This window comes from Neoarius graeffei, chromosome 13 (genome assembly GCF_027579695.1).
Source record: "Neoarius graeffei isolate fNeoGra1 chromosome 13, fNeoGra1.pri, whole genome shotgun sequence".
Lineage (NCBI taxonomy): Eukaryota > Metazoa > Chordata > Actinopteri > Siluriformes > Ariidae > Neoarius > Neoarius graeffei.
The window spans coordinates 62858107-62885781 of NC_083581.1; the positions used below are offsets into that span (position 1 = coordinate 62858107).

The 27675-nt window shown below is 42.3% G+C and overlaps 1 protein-coding gene across 3 annotated transcripts in view; it reads right to left on the reverse strand.

Annotated features, from left to right (window-relative positions):
* noc2l (NOC2-like nucleolar associated transcriptional repressor) overlaps positions 1-27675 on the reverse strand; it is a 152046-nt gene that overhangs the window by 62870 nt on the left and 61501 nt on the right. For all 3 annotated transcript variants that reach the window (XM_060938295.1, XM_060938296.1, XM_060938294.1), the window contains exons 10-12: positions 18925-19113; positions 16980-17119; positions 8140-8251 (exon numbers count right to left, since the gene is read on the reverse strand). In XM_060938295.1, the coding sequence (XP_060794278.1) occupies positions 8140-8251; positions 16980-17119; positions 18925-19113 (441 nt within the window). The remainder of the gene's footprint in view (positions 1-8139; positions 8252-16979; positions 17120-18924; positions 19114-27675) is intronic.

Below are 27675 nucleotides of genomic sequence, written 5' to 3' on the forward strand. Positions count from 1 at the left end.
GCTCGGAGAGGTACGGAGCAGCTCGTCTCAATTCAGATAAGAGCATATTTCATTATGGAAGTACGGTGGACTGTTCCTTTAAACACAAAATTTATAATCCAATAAATACATTTCTACAATACAAGATTCGTACATGTACAGAATGCCTACACAACTTTCACACTGTAGTCCTGAGAATTAAAAAAAAAAAAAAAGTTCTCACTGGGAAAACCTGTTCAACCGTCACCCCAAGCTTTAACCGCCACTTGGAAACTGAGACAAGAAAACATCAGGCAGGTCTCTGAACATGAGCATATTGTGCTGGGAATCAAGCCTGGGAGTCAATTCGGTTAAATCTTTAAGCAGCCAGTACTTGTTAAATTTACACAATTGCAACTGCATGCCAGAAAAAGGTGTGCAAAGTGCAATATATCCTTGTCAATTTCTCAGCAAGTAGGAAATTAAAGTGTACTATCCACAGGGAATTGAGAGCTGCATTGTGCTTTAGTCTATTAAGAACACCAGAAACAATATATTAACTGGTCAAGTGTCTTATAAAGCACGTTTCCATCTGGGGTCTGGAAATATCCTGAATGAGAACGACAGAGTTACTGGACCTTACTTTTGCACCACAAATCAATCATTATTAAAATGCAGGGTTAGCCATTCCAGCTTGTGTTTGGCCAGCCAGCGATGTTCAGTACAGCAAACACTGTTCCATTTGTTCCTGTAGTACCTGCCCCAGAGCACGAGCACAAATAATTCCTGGAACTATAACTCAGGAAACTAATACCAGCCTTGATTCCTCCAACTAAAGAATCCATGTATCTGAAACAGGAGCTGTGGCGGAACTGAACTGTTAGCCATCAGTTATGATAGATGTAGGCCACAGTCAACTCCCAAACAAGATAACTGCAAGGCACGGCGATCCTGCTGGCCAGTTCGAGGCTGGGAAATCTGCGTACATGCTGTGACGGATTACGTAATCCCATATTGAGACATAAGTAAACCAGTGAAACTTGAATGATTTCCAAGATGAAATCTGTTGCTGTTATGAATCTCAAACTCAGGCCAGTCATTTGTCAGTAAATCAGCAGCAGACTCAAAGAATGTGGCCTAAAGTAGACAGGAATAAACAGGTAAAAAAAAAAAACGCAGGTAAGAAAAACTCATTAGGTCATGCACTCAGGACAAGCATATTTCATGTCCAGGCTATTACTTTTTTAATTTATGGACAAGGAGCAGGGTTTTTTCTAGAAAAATCTAGTATGAGGGCGCTCACCATGGCGAGGGAACGAAGCGACGGGGGGGGGGATGGTGCCGGTTGTCCGTCCCTCCCTCCGCTGTGCGAAGCCTTTGAAAAATTGAGGCTACAATGGGACATTCTGAGGCTATCTGAGAGGGAAATTGTAACAAATTGTTTGTCAACACTGAAAAAGAAAGAAGCAATCTTCTTCTGTCCCGGACAGTCTTCGGCTTTCTTCCGCTTCGTGCCGCGGGATGACATCTTTAAATGCCCAAGTGTCAACAAAAACAACTCGCGAACTACTTCTGTCAAAAGCTCCCGCGCCGGTGGGTGAAAGGTCATTCAGTCTCGAGAAATCTCGCTCTACAAGTCAGCTGACCTTGTACAGTATGTAACCCATGTCAAATCCCGCGAGAGCAGCCGTGACAAGTAAACAACATGGCGCCTCAGCCTGGAAAACGCCAATTTGGATTGTTTTTGCACCGTCTGGCGGTGTATCTACTATGATTGGAATATTTTTGGAGTAATCATAACGTATTTGTTAATCAGACACATTGTCACGTGGTGTTGCTGGGATGTTTTCACGGAGAAAAGATCGTTTTGAGAAAGATTGCATGTTGTGCAGTAGCATACAAGTGCATGGCCTAAGTGTGACTTGGGGTTCAATCGGCATTTCGGTAAGAGGGCGCAGCGCCCCTGTTCCCCGGTTTAGACAAAAGCCTGAGGAGGTTCAACAAACAGGGAAGGGGGGGGGGGACAAACCCACAAACACCCCACCACCTTGCTTAGTGGCTTTTAGAAAAATTATTATATCCCCGCTCCAAAGGAGAGGGGTATACTGGTTTACCTCTGTCTGTCCGTTCATCCGTCCATCTGAAAACACCCTTTTCTCAGCAACCACAAATCATAGCCACTTGGTTCTTGGTACTGAGCTTCAGTTTGGGGTTCTTGGGCAGCATGGTGGTGTAGTGGTTAACACGGTTGCCTCACAGCAAGAAGGTTCCGGGTTTGAACCCAGCGGCCGGCGAGGGCCTTTCTGTGTGGAGTTTGCATGTTCTCCCCGTGTCTGCGTGGGTTTCCTCCGGGTGCTCCAGTTTCCCTCACAATCCAAAGACATGCAGTTAGGTTGATGTGGGGCGGCCTTGGGCTGAAGTGCCCTTGAGCAAGGTACCCGATCCCTGACTGCTCCCCTGGCGCTCTGGTGTGGCTGCCCACTGCTCTGGGTGCGTATGCGTGTGTTCACTGCTTCAGATGGGTTAAATGCAGAGGATGAATTTCACTGTGCTTGAAGTGTGCATGGGACAAATAAAGGTTTCTTCTTCTTCTATACCGTGTATACCATTTTCAGGTCTGTCGCATATCAACTTCCTGTTTACCAGCTGAATGCATTTACGAAAACACAAAGGGTGGATTTACAAAATTTTCATAACACTTTTCTCAAGTACAAATCACAACTGCTTGATACTTGGTACTGAGCTTCAGCTTGGTGTTCTATACCGTGTGTACCGTTTTCAGGTCTGTCCCACATCGATTTCCTGTTTACCAACTGAATGTATTTACGAAACATACAGGGTGGATTTTGACACTATTTCAAAAAGCAAAATGCTATTTCAAAATGACAGTTTACCAGGATGCTACTAGAAATCCCTGGCGAGAACACTGCGCTTTACTTACTTGCTTCAGGGTTAATTATCTGCTGAAGTCAACCTTCATAATAAGTATCCTATTCATTTAATTGCTTGCATTCTGATACAAGCGAGAACGGGGGGATATGGAAGTGAGCAGTAGCTCACAGTTGATCTTGTTTGGTGTGCATGTTAAAACTCTAAACTGTAAGTATAGTGCAAGCTACTCGTTTTGAAATCCTACCACCTGCTGCACTACAAACATGGGCTGAGGAACCATGTGGCTGTCAGTAGCTTGATTTTTACTAGTTGGACGAATCAATCAGTGTGGATGGATGACAGACGATCTTTCGAGAATCAGCAATCATGCTTGTATGAAGTAACACTGACGAGCAAAATAACTTTCAGCACAAAGCTGTCATGTAACTTTCATAAGCCTCAGTCACAACCGCCGTACGTGCTCCTACGGCCGGTCTACGTGCAAGAAACGCATGGAGGGCGCGCGTGAAACGTATGGAGGGCGCGCGTGTGACGTGCTGATTTTCGAGCCGTAGACTGGCCGCAGAGGTTCTTTGTCATGTCAGACAAACTCTACGGGCGCTTACGTTTTTTTCAGGTTGCAAGACAAACTTACGGCCAACGTGCGTCTTTCTCCATGAAAAAAAAAAAAAAAAAAAACGCAGCGATTTGGGAAACGCCAGAAATCGCACGGCCAAAAAAATCGTACGTCCGGTTGTGACCTAGGCTATACTTCCTTTTCACCGTCACCTGTGTTAGCAATCAATCAAGATACTAAACTGTAGCCACACACAATTATCTTTTATGTGTGAGGCAAGGACCAAACGTCACATCCCAGCTGAAACTTTGGTTCGCTTCTTGTTGACTTATTCCGAGGTCACAATATGCTACGTTAGAAACACTGTTAAAAAAGAGCAAAATAATAATAATAATAATAATAATAATTTCTATTTGTTTATTAATATAAAATGTATACTTAGCACACCATGCATTATGTATATTATTATACATACGGGCCACTTTTTCCATGGAATAAAAACGTGTCCTATTCCCTTCTCGTGGGTTTATTGATGGCATGCAATATTGTTATCATATCGCTTATCCTCCGTGTATTACGCCTCTCTCCCCAATGGAGAATGTGCGTGCAATATTGTTATAACATTGCATGTTGTCAAGACAACACAACGTCACACATCAGAGCTCATGAGAAGATCCAAATGACAAAACTTTGCTGCTGCACATGCACACAGTCATTTCTTTGTCAGCCGGGAAAGAGAGAAGACGGGGATAATTCAGTGCTTGGTTTAAGCACTAAATAAATAAACTGAAAACTGAAACTAAAGACGTGCTGAACACTCGAAAGGCTACCAAAACTTCATTATATATTTTTCATGCATATTTACAAGAGAAAACATACCAATGGACATCGAAAAACTGGAAAAGAGACACATCGGAGATGTAAAACTTCTGCATTAGCGAGTGACTGACAGTTTGTACACAAACATGGCTGTGAGGTTTGCTTCATTAAAAGCGTAAGATTTAGAGAGAATTTTAAGAGAAAGACACGTTCAACACCCAAAAGGCTACTAAAACTTCATTATGTATTCTTCACGCATATTTACAAGAGAAAAACAGACCAACAGACATTGAAAAACTGGGAAAAAAAGAGAGAGCAATAGCGGAAATATTGTCCAAGTTCTACTTGGAGGTGAGGAAAAGTGACGGAGACTTTTACAAGAGGACGTCACTCGTGGACTTCACTCAGCAAAGCCCTTTTGTTTTGAACGACTGCAACGTGACAATTAACTACGACAAAAAGTAACTTTGAACTTAAACTCTCAGCCTGGATATAGCTTGTATACAAGTTGGGTTGTTGTTCAGGCTTTTTGGACTTGTACCATTTTTACTGTTAGAACTTTGACTTTGTACACTGGATTGACAGAACATTCAATCAGAATTAGCATTTAATATTGGTAATTACCTATATAATAAGCGGCAAAGTTTGTTTGATTGTCTTGAGCTAATGTTGCCATTTCTCGACGGATTTTCACCAAATTTGGCAAGTAGGTCCGGGGATGACCAGGAACTTTGCAGATATAAACAAAATTCATGTACGGGCCTCAGGTAGATCCCTGGGGGGCACAACATCCACCCACCCTCTCCCTCAATGCCTTTCACGTTACATTTATCAATACAAACTCTCGACAGATCTTTACTAAACTTGGCACGTAGGTACAGGAGATAGCCACAATTTGGCAGAACTCAGAAATTCAATATTTGGGCCCCAGAGGGTCCCTGGTGGGCCCCTGGGTGGTGGATGTTTGGATTTTTGTTTGTCTTGGGTTAACATCACTATTTCTTGACAGAGCTTCACCAAATTTGATATGGAACTTTGGGGGCAACCCAGAATTTTGCAAAACCCAGGCAACGCCGGGTAACCTGCTAGTTATACATACAGGACATTTTTTCGATGGAATAAAAACATTTTTTTTTTTTCACGGTCCAAATCCTGCGCTCTGATTGGCTGGCGAGCGGGTCCGTATCCTACGGTACGGACCCCAGTTACGGACCTCTGGCGACTCCCTCGTTCACAACAACAGCAAACATAGTAGCATTTTTTGTCAAAATGTCACTTTTTTATAAGATTTATTTATAAGATTATCAAAAATCTTATAAATTTTTGCTAGCATTTCTCAGGAGAATAGCATTAATTTTACAGCATGGATAGTGATAACGACAGTCTTCACAGCGAAAGCGAGTTTTACTACCCTGAGGAAGACAAAATAAAAAAACATTTCAGAAGAAAGCTAAAACCTGTAATTTGCTAACACCGAACAAAAACATGGCTGAGTCCTAAATGACTCCTATTTGTATAAATAGGGGACTACATAGGCAGCAAAATGTAGTTTTTTTTTCCTGCCATGGAAGTGCACTTGTATACTGAGAAAGCAATTTGCATTACAGCCGTGAATAAGGATTCAAAATGGCGGCTCGCCTCGGCTCAGTTTTCCCTTTCAGGCGCTCTCGTTTTCTGTTAGAATTTGGTAAAGAAAAAAAAAAAAAGATTATTTACCAGCTTAAGGTCGGTCCGTATGGTGAAATACCGTGACCTCGGCTTTGAATAGTACTTTCAAGACCTCGGTCACGGTATTTCACGATACGGGCCTCCCAGCTGGTAAATAAGATAGATGTATTCTATTCCCTTCTCGCGGGTTTCATACATTTGGTTTGATAGCATACAATATTGTTAGCATATTGCTTATCCTACGTGTACTACGTCACTCTACCCAATGGAGAATGAGGGTTGAATATGGTTTATGATATTGCATGGTTGTCAAGACAACATGACGTCACACGTCTGCGACATAAAACTTCCGAGCTAGTGAGCGACTGGGACAATTTGCAAACAAACATGGCTGCCAGATTTGGTTTGTTAAATACGGAAGATTTTGAGAGAATTTTGAAAGAGAAAGGAATGTGTATGTATAATAATAATAATAATAATAATAATAATAATAATAATAATGGCTTTCCTTCGTGGCATATCAAATATATTCCATTCAGTTAGCATGATATTGGACTCATCTTTAACTTGTTCAATATCATACTAGCTGAATGGAATAAACCTGATAAACCCCTCAATGCCAGCCAATATTATTTAAATGCATTAGCCACTATATTTAGCCTCGTCAGTTTCTGGGGAACCAAAGCACAGGACTTTGCAGCACATTAAAGCTTTTACTTTCCCAGCAGTCTGACTAATAAATATATAATTTGTTCACTCCTTCGCTGTATGGGATGATTGTTGTACATCACATTCTGTGCAAGAGGACTTTCAAAGTAAGTCGAACTACCGTTTAAAGGCTGCGAGTGTGCAAGTGTGAAAGCGCTGAGACAGTTGATAGGTATATGGGAGGTCATTAATGCTAGAATTGTGTGTGTGTGTGTGTGTGTGTGTGTGTGTGTGTGTGTGCGCGCGCGCGCGCTCGCTCATGGATGGCCGGCCTGTACAAACAAACATCGGATGTGGTGTCGGCCTGCGGGACACAGGAGGAAGTGGTGGCACATGGTCCCAACCTGATACACTCAGGGGCCAATACAACAGGAAGTACCAAATAATAGAGCGCACACACATACAAGAAAACTACGATGGAGAGGAGGAGGAGGAGGAGGAAAGAAAGAAGGAAAGGAAAAAAAAAAAGCACAAAGATGCAGAGAGTAAGACACAGCGAGTGAGCACACCAGAGAAAGAAAAAGGTCTCTGTGAGAGAGTGACAGGGGAAGGACAGAAAACGGTGCTTATTCTGCATCTCTAATAAAAGCAAGTAGCTACAGTTCTTTATACAGACAGGGCAAAAACAGGAAGTGCAGGTAGCACATCGCAAATAAACACAGGGAGCAGAAAGAGGGTCGCCTCAGGCAAAGAGGACGTGATGTGCAGAGCGCGCTTAGAACTGTGCATGAACCACAGACCTCTCTCTCACACACACATACACACAAACACGTGCAAACTTCCCCCCTGCAAATGACCGACCCCCCTTCCCTCGGCCCTCTTTCTTCCGCTGGTTGCGGCTGCTGTCGCCTCCACGCTTCTATTCTCACAGCAGCTGTCACCGCAGGGGCCCATGCCAGCCTCTCTCACACACACACACGACAGTTTGCGACCTCCGCTCCTCCTGATAACGAAGATATCCAATGCACACAGGCGCTTGGACAAACACTTGTGCACAAACCAAACACTCCGTTCTTTCTATCTTTCATCTCTCACTACGGTGAATGCTGTCGACTGTTTAACCGGCTTTTCCACTCACCCTGTGTGTGTGTGTGTGTGTGTGTCACAGCCTTCTTTCCATACAAAGGCCTCTCACACACACACACGGCCCTTACACTTTAAACTGCCTTTTTTTGTGGAGTCGTATTCTGTCACTTTGACCAGTACAGTTAGAAAGTGGAGGGGAAAAAAACAAAAACAAACAAAACAAAAAGTGCATCCTGCAGGTAAACACTCAGGAACAGGAACAGCTCTGGCAGCCAACTCAGTTCTTAGGGCTTTTATTAAAAACCAGCAGGACACAGAAGCACCATGGTGACAAAAGCCATGGAGTTTACATGTTCACACACCACATGCAAACCCCCCACACACCAGGCGAAGTGAAACCTGAGCCATGGCAGCGTGCTGGAACAGCACGGGAGTGACGCGTGAAACAGCTGCACACCTGCCCAGATCAACCTAAAATAAAGAAGAATTAATGAGCCGTGTCCTACTCTTACCTCCAGCAGGAAGGGCAGCACGGGCACAAAGGTCTTGGTGCTGCTGGAAAGCAGGATAAGAGCTCTGACGCAATGCAGCCGCAACGGGTAATACCGGGAGATGGGCACCAACCTAAACACCAAACACACACGTACACCATTAATCAAAAACACTGGCTGCAGCTTTAAACAAAAGGAGGATTATTTAACTTTTCATACTGGCTCAGATGAAATAATAATAAAGTAACACAACTGCAATCTTATTGCCTCCCATTTTTCACGGCCGGATTATAAATGAATAGAAGGTGCAGGGAATGTTAGGCCGGAAAAGTAAAACAAACTCTAGACTATGTACCAATGAATCATTGGGCAAATCTGATGTCAGTGCCTCCTCTAAATCCAGACAACAGTGCCACCTGCTGGTGATTCTGTCAACATCACCAATGCGAAAGAATTCGGACTTAACGGAGCTTGTTGTAAAATCAAGTCGTATCCAAAGTTCATACATGTCAACCTATACGGAATGTCCGTATTTTATACGGATTTGATTCAATAAACGTAGTATACGGGCGTACAAATAAAGTTATACGGATTCTTTAAAAAAAACTTCAATATTTATTTAGAGCTATAATCAATTCCCACGATGATAAAAGAGCGCATAACATTTACAAACGTACTGTACACCACAGACAGCCAGTGAAGAGTCTTATGAAATCGCGCGTTATCTTGTGGTAGCGAGACTTCGTTCCACTTTTGAGCATGCGCACACCGCATTGTGAGAATCCCGCCAACCGGGAAGTAACATTTTGTTTGAAACGTGTATTTCCACCTGAGCGACTTTCACTAGCGACTGAAAAGATTCTGAATGGGCACTCCGGCAAGATCAACACAGACACTTGCTGTGACATGCAGCCTAGTGAGGTATTGGTGCGGAGTGCTAAAAAAGCTGTCATGGAGTACAATTCAGAACATTAGAGTGACACTTTGTGTTTTTGTCGAACATTGGAGCTTTGTATTCATTCTGAAGGTTTATTGTTATTAATATTGAATAAAAAGTAACTTGGATATATCATTGTTAATTATCATTCAAATTTTAGATAAATTATTTTAATTTGCATCTTATAAGGATTTTATAAGGGAAATACGGATTTTGGAGGTTGGTTATACAGGTTTGATTGACCAAAGGTTGACATGTATGAAAGTTTGTTCGGATGTGGGAATCGAAAGACCGCATTCCAAAAAAGAAAAACATGGGTGTCGTGTACCAGATTCCTTGTAAAGACTGTAAGGTTAAGTATATTGGCGAAACTGGACCTTCACTTGATACAAGAATAAAGGAACATAAGGCAAGTGTTACTGTAGGTTGGCTAAATGCAAGACCTCGGCTTTAGCCAACCATGCCGCCAGCCTGGGATAACAGCAGTGTACTCATTTCTCAAGACCACTGGTTAAAGCTAGACGGCCTTTCGATTTTAAAAAATCGGTGAAATTTAGTTCCCTCTGAAATTTGGTCATTGTGATGTATATTTATTTCTGTAATATCTCACAAAACATCAGGCCATTCTGTGGATGGGAAGTTATTTCATTTGAGGGGATTCCTGAGCAAATAATGTGCATTTACTTTGCGCAGTAAAGCAGACAGAGGAAGTCCGTGTGCGCATGCGCGAGTCTACTTTTGACCGTGCGCTGACTGGGACATCATTCTGTCGCTAAACAAACAGCTGATCACACCGAGGTGCTCACTGACCGCCGATATTTATTAGTTTGGTCCTGCGTTTCCTTTCCTTTGTATATAACAATGTCTTTCTTTCTCGCATTCGGTTACTGTAGTCGGTCTTTCACGGTTCATTCGTGTCCTCCATTTTTCTCTCCTGTTTCAAATTTGTATCCCACAATGCCTTGCGTGAACAGGGAAAGCCCACCATGTAATGCATAATGTAGCATCTTGAATTGGGTCATGGTGAAGCAGGAAAAAATAGTGGAGAATTTAGGGCCATGTGGCCTTAAATTCATTAATTGTTCTATTTAAAAATAACTAATAAAACTGGAAGTCTGTGATTCGAATTCAGTAGCTTTCGGTCCACTAAACAAAAATAATTAGGTGTCGGGAAAATTCTTTCTATGACCTAAACTTGAAAAATCTGAAAGGCAGTCTAGCTTTAAAAGAGGAAAAACTGCTGAAGCATGGATGGTCGCTAGTGATAGTGATGCACTAACCAACAGAGACTGTGGCAGGAAAATACCTGAAAATTATCTGCCTTAAATTAAAAAGATATAACTTCTAGCACGTGAACTTTATGTAAGGTTTTCAGTTTCTCTCATATCATTTACTTATTTATGTCTTTTGTTTTTCCTTCAATTCAATGTTTCTTATAAATTATTTTATTTCACAAGCACGTGAACCGATGATGTAGTGGTTAGCACTGTCGCCTCACAGCAAGAAGGTCCTGGGTTCGAGCCCCGTGGCCGGCGAGGGCCTTTCTGTGCGGAGTTTGCATGTTCTCCCCGTGTCCGCGTGGGTTTCCTCCGGGTGCTCCGGTTTCCCCCACAGTCCAAAGACATGCAGGTTAGGTTAACTGGCGACTCTAAATTGACCGTAGGTGTGAATGTGAGTGTGAATGGTTGTCTGTGTCTATGTGTCAGCCCTGTGATGACCTGGCGACTTGTCCAGGGTGTACCCCGCCTTTCGCCCGTAGTCAGATGGGATAGGCTCCAGCTCGCCTGCGACCCTGTAGGACAGGATAAAGCGGCTAGAGATAATGGATGGATGGATGGAAGCAAGTGACCCATCATAATGCACGCGACAGTTTAGTTGATGTTATTTTCGATTAAACTAGTTTGTTGACATTTGTAAATACACTTTCCATTCTGTCCCTGATGATGGACTGTAGGTCCGAAAGTTCGAAATAAAACTTCATTAATTTCTGTGGAAGACACGTTTTTAATTGTCTTAAAATTAAAGTTGTCGCACTGTTATATTGTGAAGTAAATTTTCTGTTGTTTTCTCCTTAAATAAAGAACTGCAAGCAGGCCCAGAGACTTGGAGAGAGAAAATTTTATTGAAGAAGTTTCATGTACACCAATGTTGGTCTCACTGTCTGAGACACTTTCGGTGCTGGAGACACTTTCTCCGAATGCCCCCCAAAAACCTCTCTGGTTTCTCATAACAAAAAGCTCTCTCTTATAACATTTAAACTATAACAAAGATATAGATGTTGCTGTGAGCACACACACGTATGCCATTTTTCTCCATCAGGCAGAGGATTACCCTAGGCCTGAAATAATGAAAACTTAAGAATCCCTTCACCATTCTTCACACACTTTAATGCAGTGTTTCGAACATATACATGGGCAGGGTTTCCCCTAGAACAGTGATTCTCAAACTGTGGTACGCGAGCTCCATTCTAGTGGTACGCCAAAGAATCACTTAATTAAATATAAATAAAATTTAAAAAATAAAATAAAACGTGTAATACTAGCCATAATATCCGAATGGATGAAAATATCTTATCAACCGATGACAAGAAAATGAAAGGAGATACAAATTAAGTTAATAATTTTAAAAAGTTTGCAAGTGCTTCTGGGTAGCCATACGTAGCGTACGTACGCATTCCCGCCGGTTCCGCTGACAGACGGTTATCGGTCACTGGTAGACTAGGCTGTGATGGGAAAAGGTGGAGGTGGCTTTGCTAATTATGACGAGTACGACAAAATTACTGTCGTGGCTTAAATCCGCGAATGGGAGCGTGGATCAGGAGAGAGGGAGAACTGAAGAGGACGTGTGTGAGCCGAGCGCAGATGCTAACGACAGTGGCAAAACCAGCCCCAGAACTGCTAGCAAACGGCAGAAACCAGTGAGGAGGAAGTATGACGAAAAATACATAAAACTGGGATTCATTTGGAGCGGGACAGAGCAGCTGCCCAGGCCGCAGTGTGTTGTATGCGGGGACGTTCTGAGCAATGAGTCCATGAAACCGTCGCATCTCAAACAGCATCTTACAACCAAACACACAGCACTAAAGGACAAACCAATGGATTTCTTTTACGAAAACGTGATGAACTGAAGCAGTCCAAGTCCACCATTCTGTCCTATGGTACACCCGTAGCCAAAGCACAGGAAGCTTCATATCGTGCCAGCCTCCTGATCGCCAGAGCCGGTAAGCCGCACACAATCGGGGAACTGCTGTGTTTGCCATTAGCCAAAGAGATGACACGTATCATGTGTGGAGAGAAAGCTGTCAGAGAGTTAAACTTGGTGCCGCTTTCAAATGACACCGTGTCAAGGAGAATAAATGACATGGCTGACGATGTTAAAAAGACGCTGATTGAGCGCATTAAGAACAGCAGATATTTTACCATACAGCTTGATGAGACTACAGATGTTGCAGATTTGGCCAATTTATTTGATTCATTATTTAAGTACAGTGTTTTATTTTCCTATATTTAAACATAGTGTTACTGTTAAAAGTACTGTGTGTAATGTTACAGTGGCCAACAATATTAAATATACTTGTTAAATAAAACCTCCGCCTTGTTTTTAATGAATACTTAGGCCTACTACGCTACTGTATTTTAATGTTGGTCATTATGGTGGTACTTGGAGAGCCAAGTATTTTCTGAGGTGGTACTTGGTGAAAAAAGTTTGAGAACCACTGCCCTAGAAAAACTGGAAAGCGTAGTGAGCTAACACAGGGAGCGAGCATCAACGACAGGCGATGCACCATTTCTTGACCAATACCCTGTTTCCATTCTGCATTCTACTGTTGCATAGCAAAACAAGAGTGCTCTGAGAGCACAATATCCCCCGGTGGCAACTATGCCATACCTCTGGTAAAATGCGAGTGAATTCAATGAAATTGCAGTATGTGTATTACCGACATATAACAAAGAATCCTGTCAAGTTTCATGAAATTCCTCCAAAAATTGTGAGAGGAGTTGATTTCAGAAGGTGAGTACCCTTCCCGGGACTGACATCGCCACGACATAATCCCCCTTCGGGCCTTTCGGCCAGCGGGGGATTAATAAAAATTGTCAGGGAAGTTGATTTCAGAAGGAAAACACACTCATGAAATTGTCAAATTATAATTTTATTAATCAAGGGCTGTAACTCTGGTAAAATGTGACTGAATTTAACGCAATTATAATAAGCGTATTACCGACATATAACAAAGAATCCTGCCAAGTTTCGTGAAAGTCCTCCAAAAATTGTGAGAGGAGTTGATTTCAGAAAGCAAGGACACCTTGATGAAATTGCCAAAGTACAAGTTTGTTAATAATCAAGGGCATAACTCTGGGAAAATTTGCTCAAATTAAACGAAATTTCAATGTGCGTATAACTGTCATATAACAAAGCCTTTTGCCAAGTTTGGTGAAATTCCTCCACAAATTGTGAGAGGAGTTGATTTCAGAAGAACGAACACCCTCATGAAATTGTCAAATTATAATTTTGTTAATCAAGGGCTGTAACTGTGGTAAAATGTGTCTGAATTTCATCTCATCTCATTATCTGTAGCCGCTTCATCCTGTTCTACAGGGTCGCAGGCAAGCTGGAGCCTATCCCAGCTGACTACGGGCGAAAGGCGGGATACACCCTGGACAAGTCGCCAGGTCATCACAGGGCTGACACATAGACAACCATTCACACTCACATTCACACCTACGGTCAATTTAGAGTCACCAGTTAACCTAACCTGCATGTCTTTGGACTGTGGGGGAAACCGGAGCACCCGGAGGAAACCCATGCGGACATAGGGAGAACATGCAAGCTCCGCACAGAAAGGCCCTCGCTGGCCACGGGGCTCGAACCCGGACCTTCTTGCTGTGAGGCGACAGCGCTAACCACTACACCACAGTACCGCCGTGTCTGGATTTAACGAAATTATAATATGCGTACTACCGACATATTACAAAGAATCCTGCCAAGTTCCATGAAATTCCTCCAAAAATTGAGGGAGGAGTTGATTTCAGAAGTTGAGTACCCTTCCCAGGACGGACAGACGGAGCCACGACATAATCCCCCCTCAGACCTTTCAGCCAGCGGGGGATAAAAAATAAAAATGATGAACACATCCATGCTAACTGCCAAATGGACTGCTGTTAGCTAGCTAGCTAGCTAACTAACTAACCTGCAGATGAACCGTACATTAAGGCTGTAGTGATATCAGATATAAAAACCTAATAGAGTAGGCTCATGTTATTAAACTACTGTAATCGTCTTTATTTACTAAGTAAAAGATTATTAACTCACATAATGCTATTATTATTTGAAGGACTCGGTGTGAAAAACAAAGCTAGCAGCGAGCGACACAGCTGAAGGAGAAAACGCCTTGTTGATGTGAAAGGTCAGAACAAACTGGCCAGACTGCTTCAAGGTGGTAGGAAGGAGGAGGGAACTCAGACAGCCACTCTTTACAACTTTGGTAAGCAGAAAAGCATCACAGAACACACAGAGCTGTGAGGTGGATGGGTGGGTTGCACTTCTACCAGCCAAGAACAAGAATCTGAGGCTACAGTGGGCACAGGTTCACTGAAACTGTATAGACTGGAAAAAGACACGGTGACGTTCTTCCAGATTTCAACTGTCCAGTTTCAGCAAATTCTGCGTCCACTGCAGTCTTAGAAAAACAGTAGAGCAAGTGCACTGAGCTCTACAGAGCTGGGGGACGGGTAATATTCTGAGGAGGGGGAAAAAACCTCTCAATTTCCAAGAATAAAGTTGAAAATTACGAGGAAAAAAAAAATTATCTGAGATTTTAAAGGTTATAGGTTTGCGCGAAACAAAACATCAGAAATTCTGAGATTAAAAAGCAAAAGAAAGAAAGAAAGAAAGAAAGAAAGAAAGAAAGAAAGAAAGAAAGAAAGAAAGAAAGAAAGAAAGCTCATGCTTCCTGACTGCAGTGCATTCTTGGAAATGTAGGAGAAAATCTCTTGGTGTGTTATTCTTTTTACATTGCGTGATCAAGGAGGAAAGACTGCAGTCCCTATAACTCTTCAAACTGCTCTTGCACAATGATTATACATTTATAAAAACAACCAAGACACAAAAAAAAAAAACGACACAGATAAACCTGCTGCATCCAGGAAGCACAACAATCACATGCTTTCCAGCTGCAATGCATTCTGGGAAATGCAGCTGAAAATCTCTTGGCGCTTAATTTAAAGAATATCGGCTGGCTTTTTTTCGTGGTCTTTCAGATATATTCCATTCAGCTAGCATGATACTGAACTCGAAAACTGTTCAATGCATGAACAGTCCGTTCAATGCATCTCTCGCTTTCAAAATTCTCTCAAAATCTTCCGTATTTAACGAAGCAAAGTTGGCGGCCATATTTGTTTACAAACTGTCCGAGTCGCTTGCTAGCATGGAAGTTTGATGTCTCCGACATATCTCTTTTCCAGTTTTTCGATGTTCATTGGTATGTTTTTCTCTTACAAATATGCGTGAAGAATATCTAATGAAGTTCTGGTAGCCTTTCGAGTATTCAATGCGTCTTTCTCTTTCCCGGCAAACAAAGAAATGCTTGTGCATATATGCAGCAGAAAACTCTCTCAATGAATATTCGTATCAGCTCCAATGTGTGATGTCATGTCTTCACAGCCATGCAATATCGTAAAGAACATTCAACACTCATTCTCCATCGGGTAGACTGACGTAATACACGTAGGATAAGCGATATGCTAACGATATTGCATGCTATCCAAGCAAATGAATGAAACCCACTAGAAGGGAATAGAATATATATGTTATTTACCAGCTGGGAGGTCCGTATCGTGAAACATCGTGACCGAGGTCTTGAAAGTACTGAGCAAGGCCCTCTGGGCCGAGGCCAGTATTCAAGGCTGAGGTCACGGTATTTCACCATACGGACCGACCTTAAGCTGGTAGATAATCTATTTATTTTCTTCTTTACCAAATTCTAACAGAAAACGAGAGCGCCCGAAAGGGAAAACCGAGCCGAGCCGCCATTTTGAATCCTCATTCACGGCTGTAATGTAAATGGCTTTCTCCTCAGTATACAAGTGCACTTCCATGGCAGGAAAAAAACTACATTTTGCTGCCTACGTAGTCCCCTACTTGTACAAATAGGAGTCATTCAGGACTCAGCCATGTTTTTGCTCGGCGTTAGCAACAGTTAGAGGTTTTTAGCTTTCTCCTGAAATGTTTTCTTTTATTTCTTCTTCCTCAGGGTAGTAAAACTCGCTTTTGCTGTGAACACTGTCGTTATCGCTATCCATGCTGTAAAATTAATGCTATTCTCCTGAGAAATGCCAGCAAAAATTTATAAGATTTTTGATAATCTTATAAATAAATCTTATTAAAAAAAAAAAAAAGATAAGTGTTGACAAAAATGCTACCATGTTGTTTGTTGTTGTAAACGAGCGAGTCGCCAGAGGCCCGAAACCGGGGTCCGTAACTGGGGTCCGTATCGTAGGATACAGACCCGCTCGCCAGCCAATCAGAGCGCAGGATTTGGACCGCGAAAAAAATAAATGTTTTTATTCCATTGAAAAAGTCAACCATATGTATAATAATCCTTTATACTGCGTGATTGAGGAGAAAAGACTGATAATTCCTGGTTCAGCCGTTGTGCCTGTGGTGTGATGACATTGATCCAACATTGCAAACTGAAACGATTTTGTTCCTTGACCAAAAAAAAACCCCACCACTATTTTTCTGAAGGTTTTTTTTAAACCTTTGGCTATTTAATCTCTGAATTTCCAAGTTTTTTTCCACATAAATTTCCATCTTTAATCTCAGGGTTTTTTTTTCTTGGAATATTACTCGCTCCCTCAGCTCTGTATTTTTATTTTTTAAATACACCGTTGTAGAATAGTGAACAAATCTAGTACAGTGAGCTTACTTGATGCAGCCGACGATGACCTGGCACAGGGGGTAGATTAGGGGCTCGAGCACCTCACTGGGGTAGATTGTGCTTAGCACTCGACACCACAGATGCAAGCAGTGTACGTACTGCCAGTTATATACAGACTGGTACGTCTCCTGCACACACACACACACACACACACACACACACACACACACACACACACACACACACGCCAAAACCATTACAAACACATGGATTTTACCAACTGCACCTGAGCATACAGTTGTGTTCAAAATAATAGCAGTCCAACATGACTAACCAGATCAATCACTGTTTTTGGTGGAAATTATATTACTACATGGCAAATAATTTACCAGTAGGTGTAGTAAAGTCGTAGAAAACCAACAGACCCAACATTCATGATATGCATGTTCCTGAGTCTGTGTAATCGAATAATTAAGTGAAAGGGACGTGTTCAAAATAATAACAGTGTGGAGTTTAATTAGTGAGGTCATTCATTCTGTGAAAAAACAGATGTCAGTCAGGTGGCCCTAATTTAAGGATGAAGCCAGCACATGTTGTCCATCCATTTCTCTCTGAAAACCTGAGAAACATGGGTCGTTCTAGACATTGTTCAGAAGAACAGCGTGCTTTGATTAAAACGTTGATTGGAGAGGGGAAAACGCATAAAGAAGTGCAGAAAATGATGGGCTGCTCAGCTAAAATGATCTCCAGTGCTTTAAAATGGACAGCAAAACCAGAGAGACGTGGAAGAAAACAGAAGACTACCATTCGAATGGATCGAAGAATAGCCAGAATGGCAAAGACTCAGCCAATGATCAGCTCCAGGGTGATCAAAGACGGTCTGAAGTTACCTGTGAGTACTGTGACAATTAGAAGATGCCTGTGTGAAGTTAATCTATCGGCAAGAAGCTCCCGCAAAGTTCCACTGTTAAAAAAAAGACGTGCTGAAGAGGATACAATTTGCCAAAGAACACATCGACTGGCCTAAAGAGAAATGGAAAAACAGTTTGTGGACTGATGAAAGTAAAGTTGTTCTTTTTGGGTCCAAGAGCCACAGACAGTTTTTCAGACGACCCCCAAACACTGAATTCAAGCCACAGTACACTCTGAAGACAGTGAAGCATGGTGGTGCAAGCATCATGATATGGGGATGTTTCTCTTACTGTGGTGTTGGGCCCATTTATCGCATACCAGGGATCATGGATCAGTTTGCATATATCAGAATACTTGAGGAGGTCATGTTGCCTTATGCTGAAGAGGAAATGCCCTTGAAATGGGTGTTTCAACAAGACAACGACCCCAAACACACCAGTAAGCGAGCAGCATCAGGGTTCAAAACCAACAAAATTCAAGTCATGGAGTGGCCAGCCCAATCCCCGGACCTTAATCCGATAGAAAACTTGTGGGGTGACATCAAAAATGCTGTTTCTGAGGCAAAACCAAGAAATGCAGAGGAACTGTGGAATGTTGTCAAATCATCCTGGGCTGGAATACCTGTTCACAGGTGCCAGAAGTTGGTCGACTCCATGCAACACAGATGTGAAGCAGTTCTCAGAAACCGTGGTTATTCAACTAAATATTAGTTTAGTGATTCACAGGAATACTAAATCCTAAAGATTTTTTCAGTTTATACAGTCAATATTTGGAGTTTGTAATGAAAAATGCAGACACTGCTATTTTTTTGAACAGCCCAAAATTCATTTTTCTTCATTTTCTGTAAAGTAATTAAAACATTGATACATTTTTCTTCATGTTTTGATGTAGAATATAATGTGCAGTGTTCCCAATGCATGGAAATAAAAACTATTATAAGGATTTTGAGCTTTACTCACGTTTTTAAACACACTGCTATTATTTTGAACACGACTGTACGTCAAAATGCTGACAAGATCAGAAATGTCACTGATCCGTTCCTCATTGATACGAGCCCTTGGTTGATGATACGGCTGATTACCTTCTTCTTCATGTTCATGGCATTGCGCAGATGGATGGCAAGCTGGCGGATGTAGATGAAGCCATGCTGGTAAGAGACTTGTGTGTCCAGAGAGTACATCTCAGCCAGAGTGCGCTGCATGAAGTTGATTACAGGCAGCGCGTCAGGGGACGTGAACTTGCAGTTCTGGACGTAAGCGATGTACATTTGCTGCAAACAAACCAAGAGATGACATTCATTACCAGGTGAAGTTTTAGACACAATTTACAGAGAGATAAAGAGAGAAGATATAAAGAGAACTCAAGTAAACAAATGGAAAAAAAAATATTACACTTGATCATTTATTTATTAAGGGAGATGTCAAAAGTATATGAACATCTATGATTAGCAGTTAATCAGAAGGTGAAATTAGAGTCAGGCGTTTTCAATCAATGGGGTGATAATCAGATGTGAACAGGGATCTATCAAAGTCTGATCATCTTTCCATGATCGTGGAAGTGCATCATGGCACAAACAAAGGAGATTTCTGAAGACCTCAGAAAGAGTCGTTGACGCTCATCAGGCAGTAAAAGGTTGCAAACCCATCTCTAAAAAGTCTGAGGCCCTGTCCACACGGCAACGGATTCAGGTGAATCTGATAAAATTGTTTATCGTTTCGGCCTGGCGTCCACACGGCACCGGCGTTTTGGGTGCCCCACAACGATATGTTTTGAGAACGAGTTCCAGAGTGGAAAAATCTGGCAACGGCGCCGTTGCGAAGTCGTCTGGATGAGTAGAACGGATTTGTTTACGATGACATCACAACCACACGACTAGAACAAGCAGCATTCTTGCGGTTTTGTATGAACCACTGCATTGCATTCACTTTTGTATACAGCTTTTCTTTTAAATAAACAAGTAACCGAACCATTTCTCGAATTTCTTTTTTATTGGATAAGACTGCTTTTCAAAATGTTCACACACAATATAAAAAGTTATATAAATTATATAAAAATGCTTTTCAAAATGTTCACACACAATAAGAGAATTAAGTTATATAAAACTATGCACACTAATAAAACTAATTTGTACACACAGAAGGCACGATTTCCTCACGTAGTCGCAGCCATCTTCTTCTTGTTGTGTGTTTGTTCCTGACAGTGCTTCACACCGGGTAGAAGAAGGGGTTTATGTGCATGCGTTTACTTCTTCTATTGTTCTGGTGTCTCCGATGGGACCATCTTACAGCGCCCCTAGAGGTGTGGCATGTGTATTGCATCGTTTTCAGCAAGCGTTGCGTTGCCATATGTACCTGATATTTTACTGATCCGTTGCCCATGTGGACGCGATATTTTTTTAATAAAATCTCGTTGCCGTTGTCGTGTGGATGTAGTCTGAATCCCACCAATTCACAGTCAGACAGATGGAGGCAATTCAAGACCATTGTTACCCTCCCCAGGAGTCAACCAACAAAGATCACTCCAAGAACAAGGTGTGTAACAGTGTGCAAGGTCACAAAGGACCCCAGGGTAACTTCTAAACAACTAAATGCAGCCCTACCTCACACTGGCAAATGTTAAATGTTCATGAGTCCACCATCAGGAGAACACTGAACAACAATGATGTGCATGGCAGGGTTACAAGAAAATCACTGCTCTCCAAAACCAGAACGTCAAGGACGTAGTAGCTCATCTGGCCTGCCATCGAAACAACCAAAACCTCAAACAACTGAAATGTGGCAACGTGAGAGAGGACCAACCTCCACGACAAACTGCTAACAACAGGAAAATCAACAAAGGACTAAATTGTGTTCCCTGAGGGAAGATCGACCCAAAACTTCGATCAGAGCTGAATTCGCATGATAAATGAGTGAGGAGATAGAATTCTAGTCAGAAAAAAATTAAGCTGACCTGATTACTAATTTGTTAGCAAAAACGTTGACAATCCAATGACCAAGTTTTGTGCAGAAGGTCTAGTTCTTTCAAATAAAACAATCGGAACTGAAATCCATTGAGAACTGAGGGAGGAGATACGATTTAACTGAAAAACAAAGTTGTAAACAAACTGTTTACAACAGGAAAATCAACAAACAAAACGACCAAGTTTTGTTCCTCAAGGGAAGATCTACCCAAAACAAACAAACATCGATCAGAACTGAAATGAGAGAAAATGATACACTTCTAGTGAGAGGCCTGGAAAATTCGTTCATTTGGCCTAATTATTAACTCGTTAGCAAAAATTCTGACAAAACAACAATCAAGTCTTGTGTGGAGTGATGAGTTCTTTCAAACAAAACAATCGGAACAGAAATCCGTGGAGAACTGAAGGAGGAGATACGATTCAACCGAGTTATGGACAATGGACGGATGACGGATGCCACGCCATGGCAACAGCTCATCGGCCTAGTGGTTAGCGTGTCCACCTCTCAACCAGGAGATCATGAGTTCTACTTGCAGTGAGGTCATACCAAAGACCATCATTGGGGGAGGAAAGAAGGGGGAAAAAAAAAGGGTGCCTACTACTGTCTGGCGAGGCACACTGCAGTACAGATGCAAGTGGGGAAGTCAACCTCTTGCAGTTACCAGAGAACCAGCCCCCCACTGTAACCCTAGCTGTATAGGTGAGAGGCGGAGGGCTATCGAAACGGAGATCAGCGCCGCACCCATACACCTTAAAGTGCATATCACGGGTAAATTCAGGAGCAAGATCAATGTAATTCTCCTATTTTATATTAAACTTTGGTCAATTATCTGTCACATTTTGCATTTTGTGCATTTTTTTTTTTTTACCTTGTGCAATACCAGAAAAATTCAGTTGAAATCAAGCTATTTCAGGCGAATTTGTCCACCTCTGAAAAAACTTGGCATTTGGATTTCCCGGCAAACACTGATTTTCATGACGTCACGTGCGGGACGCCTCCCTCTGAATCCTACGTCAGCACTGGTTTGTTTATGAGAAAACGACCATATTATTTACATCCCAGGTGTCTCCGTCGTCTTCACTACTTGAATCATCATCAAATCCAAACAGATGAAGCCCCAATTCTGACATCTCATTATATTCTTCATCCAAAAGGTGAAGTACCACTGCGCTCAGGTGACAATTCCACATTTCAAGGCAAAATCGCTAGCTGCTAAACTTGGTCTACACAGGCTGTGCACTTAAACCGTGCAAAGCTCGCGCAGCCTGCTGGCGCTTCCGCAGGTGACGTCACGAATCTGGCTCCAGACTCCCTTGGGATTTTTCCAGATGCGTTTTATTTTATTTTTTTCTGCTGTAGACAGATGGCCTTGTGCAAAATTACCCTTCTGGAAGAGTGTGTAAAGGGACGTACTTTCATCTCTCATCTCATCTCATTATCTCTAGCCACTTTATCCTGTTCTACAGGGTCGCAGGCAAGCTGGAGCCTATCCCAGCTGACTACAGGCGAAAGGCGGGGTACACCCTGGACAAGTCGCCAGGTCATCACAGGGCTGACACATAGAGACAGACAACCATTCACACTCACATTCACACCTACGCTCAATTTAGAGTCACCAGTTAACCTAACCTGCATGTCTTTGGACTGTGGGGGAAACCGGAGCACCCAGAGGAAACCCACGCAGACACGGGGAGAACATGCAAACTCCACACAGAAAGGCCCTCGCCGGCCATGGGGCTCGAACCCAGGACCTTCTTGCTGTGAGGCGACAGCGCTAACCACTACACCACCACGCCACACACGTACTTCCATATATATATATATATATATATATATATATATATTAAAAAAAAAAACCACTATATTGTTCCAGGATATGCACTTTAAAGAGTTGGTTAGTGCTGGGACAGGAAGACCAGAGTCTGGCGTGAAAGGGACTTTGACTTGATTTATGGCCAGATGAGCTAAAGATCACGTGGACAAGCAAGAAGGCTACTGGAAATATTTTGTGGATGCAAGAGACCAAAATAGAACGCTGTGGTTTAAATGAGAAGCATTACATTTGGAGAAACGAAAACGCTGCATTCCAGCAACCTGAACCCATCTGTGAAGCATGGAGATAGAAGATCATGGTTTGGGCCTGTTTTGCTGCATCTGGGTCAGGACGGCTTGATGAAAAAATGAACTCTCAATTATTCCAGTAAATTCCAAAGGAAAATGTCAGGACATCATCTGTCTGTGAACTGAATCTCAAGAGAAAGTGGGTAATGTAGCAAGACAACGTCCTTCAAGTGAATGCAATGTCCCTAAACCCCACTTTTTTCCTTGTACAAAACAACAATCATTATGTTGATTAACCATGTGTTTTTGAACCACAGCTGATCCAAAGGGCCATAAATTGATAGAAAATCAATAAGATCAGCTGATTTTCACGGAATCTGCCAAGACTGAACCGGAAGATCCCGAAGGGGTGTGTGTGTGTGAGAGAGAGAGAGACATCACATGTGTAACAATCCAGGTATCGATTTTGGCTACGTTTACATTAGACTGTATCTGTCTCGTTTTCTTCGCGGATGCACTGTCCGTTTACATTAAACCGCCTGGAAACGCTGGGAAACGGGAATCCGCCAGCGTCCACGTATTCAATCCAGATTGTGTCTGGTCCGGTGCTGTGTAAACATTGAGAATACGCGGATACGCTGTGCTGAGCTCTAGCTGGCGTCTCATTGGACAACGTCACTGTGACATCCACCTTCCTGATTCGCTGGCGTTGGTCATGTGACGCGACTGCTGAAAAACGGCGCGGACTTCCGCCTTGTATCATCTTTCATTAAAGAGTATAAAAGTATGAAAGTACTGCAAATACTGATGCAAATACTGCCCATTGTGTAGTTATGATTGTCTTTAGGCTTGCCATCCTTCCACTTGCAAGTGGTAAGTGCTATGCGCTGGGATCACACACACAGCGGCTCAGTCCCGAATCGTGGCTCGTGCACTTCACTCGTGCGCTCTGTGAGCTGCGCAGGGCCGGAGTGCGCACCCTCCAGAGGGCACTCGCTGTTCAGGGCGGAGTGATTTGGAGCGCAGGATGCCTGCGGAGCCGAGCGTATCTGTGTATTGGTGTTGCTGTGTGCACGCAAATCGTGTATTGGTGTTGCTGTGTGCACGCTAATCGTTTTAAAAACGTTAATCTGATGATCCGCTGATACGGTCTAATGTAAACATGGGCTTAGTTTATATGTGCGCAGCAGTGGTTAGAGCAGTCTCGATATGGAATCAGGTTTTGGAGAGAATCCTGATAGTGGGAGGCGTCGTGGCTCAGGTGGATAAGGCGCCATACCATAAATCCGGGGACCCGGGTTCGATTCCGACCAGAGGTAATTTCCCGATCCCTCCCCGTCTCTCTCTCCTGCTCATTTCCTGTCTCTACACCGTCCTATCCAATAAAAAGATGAAAAAAGCCCAAAAAAATTATTTAAAAAAAAAAAAAGAGAATCCTGATAGTGATTAGGATCCTTATATGTCGGATGAAGGGGCAGATGATTATCAAGGATATTCCGGAGCAAATAGTTATCTGTTCAAGCCCCCAAGACAAGAAACTGCCAGTTCACGACAGTCGTCCTCTATAACGCGCATGAGATGGATGGATGGATTGATAGATGTGCAGAATGCGGTGGTTACCTTTCATCATGTTTTCCTGAACAAAACTAAACAAATCAAGTCTTGCAATATTGCAATCTAAGAGCATTTAATACATTTCAGTTAATAATTAAATGATTATGATTGCGCGTGCATTTTTCTTCCTGTTAAAGTGCATCAGATATGATAAGACTGGATGTCACGAGCGTGTAAACGTTGCTCATAATCCTGCATCTGGTGTAGTGTGTGTGAGAGAGAGAGAGAGAGAGAGAGAGAGAGAGAGAGAGAGAGAGAGAATAGAGGAAACGACGAATTGTCCAAATGTCAAATCATTAAATAAATGGGTTGGTTTCTTTTTTGCTCCAGTAATCCCCACGTGGTCGTTCTGGTGGTGATGAACACTTGATGAATCAGATTTATTAGTAGTAGGCGACAATCCTCTCACACTGTCGCTTTAGATTAGGGTTTTTTTCTTGGAAATTCATGAACCAAATGTCCTGTTGTATATGAATTTGAGCATCCAAAACACAACGCAGCGCTTTCACATCGTTATTTTTGTAAGATTCCTACAACAATATCCAATCTCGGTGAGTAAACAAGCTCCGAGTCAGATGAACCGAAATGACCCAGATAACCAGGGTTCCACGCGTGACATCCTGCGAGATTAGCCCTGCGGCGAGGCTGCCTTTTTCCAGGATCCTGAAGCCACGATTTATCGATAGTTGTGTGCTTGATAATAAAATAAATAATTTATATTATTTTCCCTCTGCTTTATTAATTCATTTTGGTTGTTACTAATGAAGTATATTCATTTTAAAGCATTACAAAAAGGCATTACATACACTTTAAGCACAGAAGTCATACTACCAAAGAATAATAATAGTCTAATCTGTCAGTTATGCTTTTGTATAACATTAATAAAAAAAATTTAAAAAAAAAAGCCACTGCCTTCTTGCTAACAGGTTAAATTATTAACGAATTAGCTTTAGGTCTGCTTTCTTAATACATTACATATTAAATTTACACCAGAATGCAATTAAAGATTAAATAAATCAGTTAAAAAAATCATTTAAGGACTCTTAATATGACCGAACTCCACTGGACCTTAAAAACGGATGTGTATTTAAAAACCTTGTTTTACTGCTTAGTATTAAAGCAAAGAAAAAAAAAAACGGCTCAGATGAGAAGCAACAGAGCATACAGTGGCACGCCAGTGGACTCAACGAACATGCATGCTAAGAAAGTAAAACATTAGCTAGATTTCGAACGCAACTGTGGACAGCAACTGATTTTACTGAAGCATTTTCTTAACAGTGCAAACGCACACAAGTGGAAAGATTTACCGTCATGGGAGTGCACCATCATAAATGCATTCACTGGGTAACATGTAAACCACCACGGTGACATGAAAAACCTTCAGACCAACACTACAGCCTTTTGTGAGCCTGTTATATGTTATTATAAGTGCATAGTATTCTATTCTCTAATTAGGATTATGGTCTTAGATCAAGTGACCATATTTATTTTTGAGGACAGATCGGAAAACTTAGCAGGATAGGCGAATGTTATTAACCTACTGCATATGCTATTATTTGCCAATTACATTTATGTACTGTAAGTGCAGACAAATTAGGAATTTTTAAGGATCTGTTGTGAACAAGATCAACTGTGAGCTGCTGCTCACTTATTGAGGTTTTTCACCTGACGTCACAGGGTCACGTGACGCCCCGGTGTCCGCCATTTTGAACGGCAAGCTAGCTAATGTCAACATCATAGTACCTAGTATGTTACTGTAGCAACGTTTACGTTCAGTCATTTGGATGACTGTTAAAACCTTTCAGTCTCAAGTTTTTCCTTTACTGTATTTACTAGTTTACTGAGCCAGCCAGCCCCGGAGCGTGCTAGCTAGTTAGCTAGCACCAGCCAGCCCGCCCGCCCGCCCCGGAATGCGCTAGCTAGCTAGCTAGCGCCAGCCAGCCAGCCAGCCCCGGAGCGCACTAGCTAGCTAGCTAGCGCCAGCCAGCCAGCGCCAGCCAGCCAGCCAGCCCCGGAGCGCGCTAGCTAGCTAGCGCCAGCCAGCCAGCCCCGGAGCGCGCTCAGTAAACTAGTAAATACAGTAAAGGAAAAACTTATAACGGGCCATGTCTCAACAGACTAAGAAGTTATTTCAATGACATTTAATAACATTTTGTTTATCCTGAGGACCGAAAGTAAATGAAAATGTGAACAAATCTTAGCTGTCAGTGAACAATCCTGGTGGAAGCAGGTAAACGTCGTTCTCTAAGCCTGCTAACCTCAATTTTTGCAAATGCCTCTCCCTCTGCTCGCCCTGTAAATGCCCTACGTCGCTGGATAGTGAAGGTGTTTTCTGCATCTCGCTCCTTTTTCTTTTATGTTTTTCATTTGTCACCTTCCTCGCATTCAAACTGATTCGAGCCGTGCCGTCCAAAATGGCAGCATCACATGACTTGATCACGTGAGTGAAATACCTCAATATATCCCCCCCACTCTCGCTTATATCAGAATGCAAGCAATCGAAGGAATAGGACACTTATTATGAATGTTGACTTCAACAAATAATTAACCCTGAAACAAGTAAGTGAAGAGCAGTTTTCTCACCAGGGATTTCAAATAGCATCCTGGTAAACTGGCATTTTGAAATAGCATTTTGCTCATTGAAATAGCATCAAAATCCACCCTATATGTTTCGTAAATACATTCAGTCGGTAAACAGGAAGTCGATGTGCGACAGACCTGAAAACCGTATACATGGTATAGAACCCCAAGCTGAAGCTCGGTACCAAATATCAAGCAGTTGTGATTTGTACTTGCTGAGAAAAGTGTTACGAAAATTTTGTAAATCCACGCTATACAGTGGTGCTTGAAAGTTTGTGAACCCTTTAGAATTGTCTATATTTCTGCATAAATATGGCCTAAAACAACATCAGATTTTCACACAAGTCCTAAAAGTAGATAAAGGGTAGCCTGGCTAACGCGACTTCAAAGCTCTCCGAGCATTTAGTCTGGCCAAGCTATTAAGCCAAACCGTTTCCCAGTGCCCGTGGTTGACCCGCCTCCCTGAAATGCCTCAGTTTGCTACTGGTCAAAGCCAGAAAAGGCTGTGACGAAGTTTAAACCAATCACATCACTCTTTCCTCTGACGCATGTGACGCGATGGGGCTAACTGGTAGATTAAACTCTTACCGAAGCCAGTCGGGAGCAAGGCGAAAGCG